Below are 15,253 nucleotides of genomic sequence, written 5' to 3' on the forward strand. Positions count from 1 at the left end.
TTTGTGTAATATATTTATTAGGGATAATTTAAGAAACCTCCCCTGAGATTTGTGACACTTTCACTGGCACCCCCTGAAGTTGTCAAAATTTGACTGACCTCCCTTGCCTTTGAGTTATTGGGTCCCTTAGCTGACATCATGAAGGCCAAAATTACAAATATATGGTATGAACTTGGGATTTATTACTGATGTTGGGGTTTATTATTACCGTTTAGTCGGAGAAAAAGGAATGTACAGTGATTAATGAAGCCTAACAACAATAACACAAACTGTGAGAGTAATACATGAAGTAAAGCTGGATTAGGGAGTAAGGCACCTTTTTTGTGCCATTATTGTGGGTGCTGTTTCAGTTAGAAATGTTTTTGAAATGCCATTCAAAAAATGGTACAGTAATTTGTTATGTAAAAAAAAATGGTAGGTTATCTACGTAATATATGTAAAAAATAGTTTAAAAAGCTAGTATCCCATAAAGTACCAACTCTTTATGCCTTCTCTGTATTACATGAATGAAGTACCACGTTTTGTATGAACCTTTTATTATAAATCATTTAATTTTCATAAAAATTTGCAAATAAAATTCAAAAGCCGTTATAGAAACATCTTTACGAAAGGAAAACTAGCATTTTTTGAATTATTTAATATAAATGAAATATTTTAAAGTAAACAACAAAAATTGTTTGCTATAATATACCAGTTCTTTACGGGTTTGTTCCATTATAAGAATTAAGCAGTAGCTGTTTAAGAGTAGTTGACTTCGAAATAGAAGCGCAACTTTGAAACACGCTATTTTAATTTTAGTAAAAGCTGTTTAAGAGTAGTTGACTTCGAAATAGAAGCGCAACTTTGACACACGCAATTTTAATTTTAGTAAATTTGTTTATATATGAAAAATTGGTTAACTAGCGCAGTGAATTTTTTACCCTGCTTATGTATCGGGTAAAAAAAGTACTCCAGGTCTGCACTAAAACACCAGCTCTTTATGCCTTTTCTCCATAAATCATCCGTTTTCCCATTTTTCCACAAGCTAATTCAGGGGATGTTTCTGAAATTAGCCCTTACAATATATATGTGTATGTAAGATTAATAATTCATATAATAATAAATATGTTTATTATTATGCATATAAGGTTGCAAAATGATTTAATTTAATCTTATATACGTTATAACTGTGTAAAATATTAGTTAATTAGTATTTATATATATTATGTAATTATAGATAGGGATGTTGCTGCAGTAGGAGCTTAGTCTCGGAAATTTGCAGAGGAAGTTGTTGAAGTGAAAGAAAAAGGGAAATGTGTCTTGTGCACAAAGTAACGAAACAGAGCTGAAAACGATTAATTTTTTTTACACCATTTGTACATTTCGAATGGAGTACAATATTTCAAGTAACTAGTTTGCACAAACTTGAACTCATATTCTTCTGTTGGAGTTGCATTCATACAAAAGACTTTTCCGTCATGATATAAATAAGTTCGAAAATTGTAATGCATTAAATGTGATAGATTTATATATAACAACAACTTCCATTTAAATTGTTTTGTTGTAAATATTTAATTTCACTGCAAACTTGAATTGTAGGTGAAGAACAATCTGGGACAGACGAAAAATAAGAACAGGGCTATAAATTAGTTGTGGGAATTATCTGTCAACTGTTAACATTTTCCGTGTTCAAGTTTAAAATTGTATCAGAATTACGCAACACACGTGGCGATTGCTCACAGCTTAGCTTTGTTGGTGGGCAGTACCAAGAAGTTTGCATACTCATTCCTCCGGCTACACAACCTTGTTTGCGGTTTGGGGCCATGGGTGCTCAGTCTTTGGCATTATGAATTCCCTGACTTTCGTGAGCTTTGGCTCTACCAAGCTCATCCGTAAATGTCTGCGTCCCGGCACTTGTGTTGGGACACTTACAAACACAGGATTTCCGGCCACCAAGTTCACCGCGAAGGCAGCGTTTCCCTGTCCCCTTTTGGAGCTTCAATGCACTTTCCAAAATTACATGTATTTGATGTAGCCTTTGGTCCACCACTTGTGTGTTGTCCGACACATTGGATGCCAAACGAAATATTTCTGCACTTTTTTCTAAGACTTTCTTTCTCAGGCCCATGCACTGAACAAGCAGGTCCTCGTACCAGTGTCTAGGCACCTAAGTGGAAACAACACAGATGGCTGTATTAATTGTACACAAATTGCGCAAATTAAATGGCGGGTGAAGTACAGGGCGAAGAATGCCATACCACATCACCAACAGCACATGGAATAGGCAACCCTATTACATCGCCACCAACTCTGTGAATGCCCTCTTGCTCCAGTGATCCATCAGTTTGTATGCACAACACAGACCAGGGAGGGTAATTAATTGGATGTTTCAGTGACGGTGTTGTGGCCTCACTTAGTGGCAACTGGTCACATATATGAATTACGCACTCCTTCCCACTGGGTGCCAACGTGGAGGAAGTCATTGGTCTCATTAGCCTGCTGCACACAAACTCCTCATACGTAGCATATGGAGGGGGATCTGGGTATAGGCTTGCAATGGGCAGTCCACGAAGCACATCATGTAGCATGTTTCCCGAAATTGTATCAGTGCTGTACATATCTGATGGCCGATGGGGAGGTTGCTTTGCACATACACCTGCATACACCTGCCTAATAACCCTCTCGCCCAGGTAGTAAAATCTTCCCATGGGGCCATCCAAAAGCAATCTCGTTGCAGTTAGTTCCTTGGATTTGAGATACCGACTGGGCAATGCCATTGCAGGGAAGGGCAGCCAGTTCACCTATGACACACAATTAACAAGCGATGTAACATTGGTTTGTTCCACAGGCGGAACAAATTCATAACAACTGTTAACACTTAGGCGGTAGAAGCTATTGGATGTTCTAAGTAGGGGAACTAACGTTTTCCGGGTCAATGGTGTCAATTGCGCGGCGAAAATTTTCGACCGTAGACGGTGCTAGTCGATTGGCTCTATTACACGAGCGCCATCGCCACATTCTGGGCAATACGTCCCTCTCGTCCCGTTTCAGTTTATACGGACTTAACTGAAGAATTTCGTAAGCCCACACCTACACGTGGTCGTACAAATTATGTCCACCGTTCGAGATGAACACTAACTGCTAGAAAAGTTTATGTAACGGAACATGGAAATGTCGAATTGACACAAAGTGAAGGCAAATCTGGACTTACCTCCCAAACGAAGCTGTAGCCGCCTAGGCTTTTCGTCAGGCGTCGGGAGACGGCGGACATAAATCTGTACAAGGTTGCCATCCCCGCCCCTCCCCAGTTATAATCCCCTATACGATCTACGTCCTCCAGCGCTGGCAGACAGCACAGGTGAATTGTTTCGGCCGTGTTGCTAAGTAAAGTGCGGCCAAGCATGTATAGAAAGAAAGCTCTAGTCAGATGTGCCAGCTGGACGTCGTCGTTCTCGTCAATCGCCTTGTCTTTATAGAATGACAATATATCGGTAACTCTGATGGCACCGGCAGAAGCAAAAGCTGGCACCCAACCCAATTGCTCCTTGATGTAATTGGCATTTTCCCTAACATTGTAATCCCACGGAATGGGCAAGCCGCCCACTGCAACACCGGTTATACAGGTGAAGTCCAAGGGTGTCAGTGTCATCTCTCCGAAAGGCAAATGGAAGGAGTTTGTTGAGTCCCACCATCGCTCCGCAAGTGCGACAGGCAACTTCCTATCTCTATCGGCCACGGGCAAGTGGCTCAGAAAATCCCCAAACCCAGCACTAACAACTTTCGCGGCCACCTTACGAGGCAGCCTCTTCCACCACTCCATAATTTCGACTGACGACCCCCTAGGATAAATTGAATAGACTTCCTGTGCATTAATGTAGAACCAATTCAGCCATTTTTATATATGTATAAACCAAATGAGGACTTAGGGCAAAATAAGCACAAGTAATTGTCGACATTGATTCTGCAACATTTACCCCCTGTGCAAGGAAAATGTGTGATATGTGGCTTTTCCGATCAACCAGCAGTTCTTGCGAGTGTTCTTCATCACGCGGAGGCCGGTAGCGATGGAGCCTGCCCATCGCACGGCTGTTGGAGTTGGATTTTGGACGAATATTGTGACGGCGCAGGCTATCACAAAATCCCTGTCGCCCCACCCGCGATTATGAACAGCTTTGCCGTTAAGTGTTGCGGCCTTGTATGTGCGTAGGCGTCTTTCTTCGCTCAGAAATTTGAAGTGCAAGACATTTTGGACGGCTGTGGCCAGGTTGGGCCTGCAATGCCCTTGTACCTTCTAAGTAGGGTTGCAAATTGGGAAATTTGTGTTACAGTGACGGTCGGCGCGTGTAAAATATCGTGTTTTCATTGGCCTTTACATACATACCCTTTTCAGTTTTACTTGGACGACTACGGAAACAGTATTGTGGCCAACCTCCGCGTCCTAAGCAATGAAATGTCTCCGAACGTTTCATTATAGCAAGGGGGGGAATGGGATTAGAAAAGATGCAAAATTTTGAATTTAAAAACACAAACCGCAATTTCGGGACATTAACAGCTCAAATTGAAAAGCAACTTGGCATGGATGGTCCGGACGATAAACGAATACGGGTTGCCACAACTCCAATGACAGTACTATGTTGACACGGGTTAATATTTCAAAAAAAAAAGTAACATTCCGCATATATTCATACTAGAGGCCAAAACCACCAGCTCTTGGGCTGGTGGCCAGCACCGAGGCCTTGAGGCTTTGGTGGGGTGGGAGGTTTGCTTCCCACAAAAAATGTGTGTTAGTGGCTCTGCTTCAAAGGGATAATTTCAGAAACTAACCTCTCCTGTGATTTGACCAATTACACTGATCTCATTCCATTTGTTACTAATCCTTTACAAATTCAGTCCAAACGATTAAAACATTGTTTTAGAGAGTGAAATTAGGATTTTGTACCTGATTTGTCCTTTGTGCTAGAGGTCCAAAGAATGACAAAGTATTTCAAAATAATTAACAATTAATAAACTTTAAAAAGCGTAGTTTATAGGCAAATATGTATTATTTATTTAAAGTACCAACTCTTTACAGGTATTTTACTTTCAAACATTTACTTTATTACAAATATTTATTCTCAAATACAGATTTGTATTTACCCTCAAATATTTAATTTTTGTTAAATACAAAATCTACCAGTTTTTCTTCCATAGAAATATGAATATAACACTTTTTCAATTTGCTGTGAAAAGAAACTTCTGGCTTATAAAAAGTTAACCCCAATTTATTGTACAATGGAAAAAGAATTTTTAACCACTATTATCGAAAAGGAATGATACCAAAAAAGAAAAGAAAGCACATCCATTATGAGTGCATTATCGGTTTAATAGCAGCATAGTTTTAGTTGTAATTAAATAATGAGTAGTGATAATGTTTCTAAAATTTTAATAATTAGAAAAAATATAGAAACCCACAAAAACTTAACTGTCACTATCTGCAACATCAATAAAAAAAAATACAGACTTGCATATTTTTCTTTCTTTTTTGAGAGAAATAGCAAGTTAAGATATCCATTTAAATCATGTCTAATAGCATTACAAATAGATGAAAACATTTCTGGCTGAACTTGTTATAGAATATGTATTGCAAGTTTAAATAAAAACATGAATTGCCATATTTGTAAATCTACATATGCAAATTAAAATCCACCAATTTGTAATATTGCAAAAATGTCTTCTTAAGCAAAATAGAATTTCGTAATAATATTTTGTAGAGTGACACTCTAAGCTAAAAGCCTGAATAATAACTTCCACCACCAAATGCATTGCTTCGAAAACTGCAATTGTTTTAGCTAGTCAAATGAACAAATTATTATTAACTTCTTTAGCCAAATAGTAATGACATGTCCATTTCTATGCCTAACAATCAGCTGAAACTCTAATTACATTATCTATCATTATGGACAATATAAAAGGATAAGAGTAAGTCATGTACAACCAGTTTCAGTAAAAGATGACATTATCTAATTTTGCATTTCTTTTATTTCCAAGCTATCATTTCCTAAAATTAAAACCATGAAAATTTTGCTACCTATCATGGATACAAACTAGTCATCTACACATTCTAAATTGCTAGCCCCAACATTTATTTTACACGTCATCCACCTTATCCATTTTCTGAGCATTTTTAACAATTAATAAACTTTATATAAATTAAAATATAATTACCTATCCATAAATGAAGAGATTCTGATTATTTTTTAATTTAATAAGCATCATATTTTTGTGACTGATCATCGTTTACCTTCGATTTTCATTTATTAGATTTTTTTGTCCTCTATTGTAGTACTATCACCTCTAGTGCAAGTTTAGATTTTTAATACTGCCATGTTTGTTGATCTTTTAAATGCATGACATTATTTCCCTTTTATTTGCTAGTTAAACTCGCACTCTTATAAAGGTATGTCTATTTCATAAATATGTAGCATAGTTATAACTAAAATTAAGATAAGAAATAACATTTGATTAAATATCTTATAACATCACAAACCACTTAAGTTGCACATTATGAGAAGATGCTCCAATATGTTACCTGTGCAAAAACAAAAAGACGGAGCTGTAATATAAATATAATTATTTTCAATTCAAAAAAGATAAAAGTTATGTTAATATACCTTGAAATTTCATCCTCTTTTATTAAAAATAAATTGAGTTTTACGTTCTTTCATAGAACTAAATTCATCTCTAATTGAATCAATGCTAAATTTTCGAACAACAGATTTTTTTTATGTACATTGTTAGGCAATCATTCAAGAAATGATCTTTTATCTTGTTTTGGGGCTTTATTTTGATTATTTTGATAAGTGAAAATGTCCATTCTATAGACTATAAAACGGAGCCAGGATTTTTTCCTTGGGAGGGGGGCCAAAATTTTTCTGAACAAGATTATCTTAATATGTTATGTTCAAAATAATTTACATCTATTTAAATATATGATATCTTAAAATATCAAATTTTAATTTTAATTATAAAGGTATGTCTATTACATAAATATGCAGCATAGTCATAACAAAAATTAGGACACAAATTAACCTTTGATTAAATATCTTATAACATAACAAACTACCCAAATTGTACATTATGAGAAGATGCTTCAATATGTCATTTGTGCAAAAATAAAAATATAACTATACAATATAATATAACTATTTTCAATTAATAAAAGATAAAAGTTATGTTACCATACCTTGAATTTTCAACCTCTTTTTTTAAAAGTAAATTGAGTTTTACATTCTTTCATAGAACTAAATTCAAGGATAATTGAATCAGTGTTAAATTTTGATCATGCTTTTTTTTATATACATTGTTAGACAATCATTCAAGAAATTATCTTTTATCTTGTTTTAGAGTTTTGTTTTGATTATATTCACAATTGAAAATGTGCATTCTATAGTTGCAATTGATACAGAAAGAGTGAGAACAAATATCATCAAACTGCCAATAACAGGATATATCACTCAATTTCTTGTCTTCACCAAGCCTTCAAGTAATTATTTGTATATTCGTATATGAGTCAACAAGAGGATAGATCACTAATTTTAAATTTTTTTATCAATTAGGCTAAGGTGTATATTTGTATATGGACCAATAAAGTAATTATTTTTATTGTAGCCCATTGATAATTATGAATTAAGTCTTTTATTATAAAACATCAAATTTGGTAAATATGATACGATGGATCATCAAATTATATAATTTTTTGAATGTTAAATAATTAGTACAATAAAAAATAAATAACTTTTTTTTGAAGAAAAAATTATATCAAAAGGTGGTAATTCACACACACAGATATATATAATATGTATATAAACTGTCATAATATAAACTAAAATTGTAAAAAATTAGGGGGGGGGCAACTTTGACTTATACATATATTTACATATTATGAATTAAATTTTTCAAAACTTAGGGGGGGGCCATGGCCCCCCTCTACCCCCTTGGCTCCATCATTGCAAATAAATAAAATGAACAACCCATTTGCTGAACCCAACTCTTTAATTCTTTCGCTAATCTTCACAAGCCGCGAATTGTGAATTAGTAACACTTAAGTTTATCAAATGTAAAGAAAACTGTGAATTTTGCTGATTTGTCATGAATGATATCGGCTGCCACTGTTCCGCCTATGGCCTGCAAAGATTGGATTAATTTTTTGGGCGGGAACATGGTCTTGTATCCTTCGCCATACGGGATTGGGAGCCGCCAGTGTTGCGCCCCAAAGCATATGTGAAGGGCCATGGTTCAGTAGTCAATCAAAAGCTTCACAGTAGTGAAATCTCACATTGGAATTCACACAAGCAAAGGTGGGCTCCCCTCCACGCACGACCGTTCATTATCTGGCAACCGTACAACTCTTGCATCTTCTCCTGTAAGAAAGACTGGCGCCAGTCTTGTCCGCACCAGATTTACACTCCAACCGAGCAAATGGAGAGTCCTCTAACACAAGGTCCCTGTAAAAAAAAAAAAAAAAAAAAAAAAAAAACTCTATTATCTCCCTGTAAACCATGTGAGTCTTATGATTAAGAGAGCCAAATTTTCTGCCGGCTTAAAAAAAAAGCGAGTGTTGTGCCTTACACCAACCTCTCTACCTAGTTGGGTAGTATTAACCGCTTAAAAAATGTTTTTTATTTATATTTTTTCCGTTAAATTAAGTTGTGTATGGAAAAATTTGTACTCTTTTGTTGTAATGGAGGAATGTCTAACAGCTGCAATTTTCTTCGAAAACGGTTGCATTGTTATTCAGGGGACAACTAAATGTATTTGTAGAAGGGAAACTGAGTACCCAATTTTTCATAAATAAATTTTTTTTTACGTTAAATTTTTTTTTTTTTTACGTTAATTGACCAGCTCTTTATGGTTTTCCGTCACTATAAGTACAGAGTACCCATTTAAGGAGCATAAATAAAGTTTGTATCGGGTAAAAAACTTCCTTATTTATCGATTTACGTTAATTGACCTGATCTTTATGGCTTTACGCCATTATAAGAACAGAGTACCCATTAAGGAGCATAAATAAAATTTTTATCGGGAAAAAAATTTATAAAATCAATTTTCCCATTAATTGACCAGCTCTTTACGGCTTTCCTCCATTATAGAAACAGAGTACCCATTTTTTCATTAATAAAATTTTTGGTCGGGTGTCAAAAAATTACAATCCATTTACGTCAATTGACCAGCTCTTTATGGCTTTCCTCCATTATAAGAACAGAGTACCAAGTTTTCCATAATAAAAATTTTTTATCGGGTACAAATAAAATTAAAATCGATTTACTCTGATTGACCAGCTCTTTATGGCAATTTTCTTATAATTGGTACTCTGTTCTTATAATTGGTACTCTGTTCTTATAATGGAGGAAAGCCATAAAGAGCAGGTCAATTGACGTAAATGGATTGAACAGAGTACCAATTGACCAGCTCTTTATGGCAATTTTTCCATTATAAGAACAGAGTACCCATCGTACCCTTATGTCCTCCTATAAAAGCTTCACACAACTAAACTTCTTCCTTGCATGCCCATTCACCCCGGCGTTGGTTTCGCACAACAGAGAACCCTATTGCATGCCGCTTGAGCTTAATACAACCCCGTTGTATCAGTTTCGCATCTTCCTTTTACCACCCGTAACATGTAAGTACTGGTATATTCTCATAGGGTTCTGTATGTTTATTTCCTGAACCGACCCTTCATTCCTCGTAACATAATCGATTTTCAGACTGACTCATGGCAGGGTATGGACGACTTCCTGAAATGCATGTCCTCAACAACGGAGGCATGGTCGCCTACTTTCAACACGAGCTCTTACCACTTCACCACATTGGCGTGAAGTGGATAGTTGAGGAGGCGCTGGTGCGGTTAGATAGGTTTCCGGGACCGGACTTTCCGCAGTCGATGCTGGTGTCATGCATACCGGTTCGCAACCCCATTGCGAACGAGGAAGTTTTCCGTTCGCTGGTCAAGTGGCGCCGTCGTCCACTCCCCCTTATGCAGAACCTGAAGGCGTTTTACATCATGACCTACAATGCCTGGTTTGTGGGCAAGGAGGAATTTGTTGCACATTTCCGCGGTCAAAAACCACTGCTCCATACCGACGTGTGGATCCTCTTCGGCGCCAACTTTGAAGACTGGTCTGTAACACGGTTTCTTGCTGAAGAGGGGTATGCCGCCAGCTTGACACGTAACGTTGCCATTGCGGACAACCTTCACACCGCAACCATTTGCTGGAATCCATCAGCTGTAGAGATCACGTTTGAAGACAGAGATGCTATTGACAGCCTTCTCCTCACTGTGCGGCGCAAGAAATACCGCAGCTTTCTCAGGGTAGCTACCACGGTTGCCTCCTTAAACCCTATGTTTGGTCTTATTGTGGAGCGTTTCGAGTGAACGTTCGCAGTTACAGCGGTGTGCTTTTAATTTTTTTTGTTGAACATCATATTTGGAGGTTGGGCGGTTTTTTGTTCTTGGCCCTTGGTGTTGTTGGGCGTACCATGCATGGTTTTGATTGTAAGCGTACGAAGGGTAGGGGTTAGGGGATGATATTATGCAAGGCCTGAAAATGTAAGCCGTGCACCGTATTGTCGGATATGCAAGCAGTAAGCGGATGTACTTAAATCCAAATATATAAGTAAGAACTTGTTTAGGTCGTTCAGTTCCGCTTAAAAATATCGCATCCGTAAACCTAACAATGCTGTGCCACATCCCAATTGGTTGTACGTAAGCTTCAACTTGTTCAGTTGGCTGGCTAAGCTGAAGTTCATATTTAACAACGCAGCGGTTGCCATCGCAGTGACTAATGACGTTCATCGATCCATCTACGATCCGTAGTACCTCATCCGCACACACATTGCGGGGGACAAAGGGAACATGCGTTTCGGAAAAACACATCATGCACAATGTAAACAAAAACCAAATACGGAAACCTAGTATGTTATATAACGGAAAATCTTAAATTACACAGTATCACTCCGCCGGTTTGGCCAACTCAGTCGCATATGCGGCAACCACCGGTTGACAACGGATGGACAAAAGGCAATGCCACAGCAGTAGCAACCACAAAAATACAAGAGGCTGTAAACCAGCCTAAATGCCCATTCTATCCTTATTGGGACCATACAAACAGTACTGCAACGGGGGGGGTTCGAGGGGATGCAATCAACGGCAACACATTCATTCACGGTTTCAAAACTAGAACAAGGACTACCGCCACCACAGCTACCACAGCAATGTTAAGGATCGTCATGTTTCTTTGCATGCTTCTCAGTTCAGCATTGATGGCAGACACCTCCGCCGCGGGTCTAATGCTGACGGGGGCGGTACTTGACGGGGCGGGATCGGGAACTTCAAACCCCGTTGCTCGAGCAAACTCATCACACCAGCCAATGAACGTTCGACAGGGCCTCTGCAATAGAACCACGTTAGCAATCTGAAATATTTGTTCGGAACAGTTGTACCGTGGAACTTACCAGGGCGTTAGCGCAGCGATAGTAGTGGAGCCCCCTGTTTGCTTCAGACCTCCAGACAACGCGAACTGCACAGCTTCGACCACAATTGCAATATAATGTAGGCCAGACCGTGCTATTGGCCGACCCGGCTGAAGACGAAGAAGCCATTCGCAAAGGTTAATCTCCTCCGGTACACCGCCTAACGTTATCCCTGCCAAACACAAGCTGAAGCGCCGCTCCCACGGTGTCCACGGACAGCGCCCTTAACAATAATTTGGGGGTTCGAAGGAAGGAATAGGTTTTACTTCACAGTAGTCAACACATTTGTTTGCTTGTTATGTTGACGTTTCGGAACGAATACAATAAATATGAATAATGTCACAAATTTGTCCCTGAGGTTTCTGACACTTTCACTGGCAACCCCTGAGCTTCTCAAGATTTCACTGACCTCCCTTAATTTTAAGTTTTTTGTAACAATGCAGTCCAAATCTGATTACAATATTATTTTCATCTGTGAGAAGGTATTTTTATATATTTTGTATGCCCCGTTTGGTCCTTGTATTGGTAGAAGATTGAAAGAAAAATAAATTATTGGAATGATTACTATAGTTGAGGGGTTATAAGTACAATACAAAAAATTGTAGAGGTCCGGATGTGGCAGGAAAATTACCGATTTTCACAAATTTAAAGTCACCTTGTAGGTTACCTATTTACCATAAAATAAGTGACTAATTAGACTAATTAAATGGAAGAAACTCGTAATAGTGGAAACCTATACAAAACGGATATATTACTGGGCAATCACCTTTTTTTTCTTACTTTCACGTATTTAAATCATGTTAAATACAAAACCTATTACTTTTCCTTTCGTAAAAATATTAGTATATCACCTTTTAAATTTTAGTTACGCTAAGTAATTGCCAAATGTATCTGGCGGTTGGTAATTACATTTAACTAGAATTTTGCAAAATTTAATATCTACTGAAGGTGATTAAAAAATTATTACTCGTAGGCGGCAATAGAAGAAGTAATTTGGCGCCAATTTGTGAAAGTTAAATTTATGTATTTAACATACCAGCTCTTTATGGCTCTTTATTGGTTTTTTATGTGTAAAATACCGGCTTTTTATGGGAAACATACCAGGTCTTTATAGGAAAATTTTGGTTACATAGCGGCCAAAGGAAAACTAGTATGTTTTGTACCAACTTTTTATGGGCAACATACTACCTCTTTATAGCAGCAAATACTGGCCAAGACAGAACTAGTATGGTTTTTATTAGGAAACATTGAACATACAACGCATACTATATCAGCGCTGAATGGGAAACTGGCATGTTTTGTAGTACGATTTGTCTCCGCTTTTTTGCTGGAAACATACCAGCTCTTTATAGGGAAAATGGGTTTAATAGCGGCCAAAAGGAAACCCGACGTCTGTTTTCTGTGTAACATAAATCAAATATGTGAAAGTTACATAAAATAAAAAATGTTATGAAACAACAATTTGTGAGTAGAGGTCCCTACGTATTCCCAAGAAGGTTAATTCATGAAATATTGCTATAGTATGTATAGAAGTTACAATCCATTATAGGTACAATCCTGTACTCATTTTCTCTCATAATTGAATTGAATTATAGTATTTCATGAATTTTAGTTTATAACAAAAAAAATACATAATCATATTATAATAGAGAAAAGGCTTACAAAGGATAAACACCAGCTCTTTATTACTTTTAACCCACTTGGCGAATAAACACCGGCTCTTTATGCCTCTTCTCAATTAATGGGTGACAGACTCCACAAATACATCCGTGGCAGCATACGAGGAGTCAGCCTTGCGGGAGTATATGCATTCAACATGACCTTTTGCCCTTTTGGTTGCCATTTCACCCGCCGGACCTCTCTGCCAAATCTGTGATAGCGACCATTTCCCATGAATTAAATTTTGCCGACCCATTACAGCTACGAACTAAGCCTCCCTGTTTATCACTGTGGAAGCTCTTTTGCTCTGCGATGAACGTCGACCAATTTACGATGTAGGTGTATATCGTGACTGTTCATGGTCCCTTGCTACCGGTGTTTTGTTACGGTGCGTATGAAATAACCGTATTGGAATAATACGTTGGTCGGTTTGTAAAATTGTTTCGGATGACTGTTTTTTGACGACAGAATGTTGCGTCGTTTGCAGGAGAAGTTGTGCCTTTCCCATTTCCGTTCGTTTATCCGAACGGTTACTCGGTCTCCCACAAACTCCGTATATATTACACCTTATCAATCATTATTGGATTTTTTTAGGAAGTAGGTGTTGTTTGAAGTTTACTCTATTCTTGGGCGTTCGACGGATTCACTCGACTGTGGCCAGTAAAAGGAGTTAACCGGACATGGCCAACGAACAAAAAGGGCGTTCAACAACCTCCATCCTGTCCCTTCCGACCGAGGTGCTATCCGAGGTGCTTGCACGTGTCGCATCTTGTTCATCCACTGATCTTTTCCGGGCAAAACTATGGTTCGTTCTGGTATTGGTGATAGAAACAGGAAGAGGCGTTTAAAATATATGACATGTTACAATCGTTTGCGTTTAATGGATCATTTCTCTTATTTTGCAGCTGTAAGTTGTTTTACGAAGTTTCGGAAGCGGACAACATTTACCACCGAGTGTCAATGGATAAGTTTGAAATCGTTCCGTGGTCAAAAAACGACCAAGTGTTGAGGTTCTTGAAGAAGTGTAGAGAAAGCAAAAATCCAGAAGCCTTGTATCGAAAAGGAGTGGTAAGCATTGGGCCGATGTCCCGTTTGCTCGAAATTTTCTAGACTAAGCTGAGGTCATCTATATCATTTGAACTTCATTGTGATTTTGGTCTGCACACTTTACCCCAAAACGTATATATACAACAGGTTACTGCAGCTTTCTGCCCCAGTAAATAATTATTGTCCCGCCGCCTTGGATGTTCCGCCTGGACTTTTTTTGATTTTTTCGTTACTATTTCATGACTTTTACGGAAGAGTGTAATATCAACCTTGCACTGTTTAGGTTGATTATTTTACGGACAAGCATGAGGACTCAGCATTGGAATGCCTGGAAGAAGCTGCCAATTCAGGCCATGCGGATGCGGCATATGCGTTGGGAATAATTTACATCTTTCTTGGTGGGGACGAGTTAAAGCGCAAAGGTATGCGACTGCTGAGCGGGTTGAAGAAATCCAGAATTCTGAAAGCCAAACAATTTCATCCTCGTGACAATTTGCGAGCGCTGCTGAGGATGATATGGGTCAAGAACCCTTTGTTTCTAAACCCAACGCCCATTTGTTGTGCCATGACACACGAGAGGAAAACATCTTCATGGCCTATGGATGCCGATGACGTGGAGGAGGAGAGTACATGTGAAGCCTGCGCTTGCGATGAAGAAATTGGAGCAATTTGTGCTGCCCTACCTTATCGTTAGTATAAAAGATTGAATGTTGACAACACCTTTTGATGCACAAATTTGTCACCATGGTGTACAAATTAATTATGTTTTTTCAGTAAATTGACCGCTACTTCTTACTCTGTTAATATCACTGGTATGAAAAGCTAAATAGCTTATCTTCAATATGTTCTGTTCTGTAAAGTATCACTTTACGTCAATTGACCAGCTCTTTATGGCTTTCCTCCATTATAAGAACAGAGTACCCATTTTGCCATAAATAAAGTTTTGTATCGGGTAAAAAAAAATAAAATCCATTTACGTTAATTGACCAGCTCTTTATGGCTCTACTTCATTATACTTCATTATAAGAACAGAGTACCCAGTTTTTCGTAAAAAAATTTT

The 15,253-nt window shown here is 37.9% G+C and overlaps 1 protein-coding gene across 1 annotated transcript; it reads left to right on the plus strand.

Annotated features, from left to right (window-relative positions):
• Positions 1–13,826: 13,826 nt before the first annotated feature.
• Positions 13,827–14,887, plus strand: LOC113771645 (putative F-box protein At1g67623). The gene is made up of 3 exons (XM_027316216.1): positions 13,827–13,951; positions 14,052–14,214; positions 14,477–14,887. The coding sequence occupies exons 1-3, from the start codon at positions 13,827–13,829 to the stop codon at positions 14,885–14,887; spliced, it is 699 nt and encodes a 232-aa protein (XP_027172017.1).
• Positions 14,888–15,253: the final 366 nt, after the last annotated feature.

The sequence above is a fragment of the Coffea eugenioides genome, chromosome 5 (genome assembly GCF_003713205.1).
Source record: "Coffea eugenioides isolate CCC68of chromosome 5, Ceug_1.0, whole genome shotgun sequence".
NCBI lineage: Eukaryota > Viridiplantae > Streptophyta > Magnoliopsida > Gentianales > Rubiaceae > Coffea > Coffea eugenioides.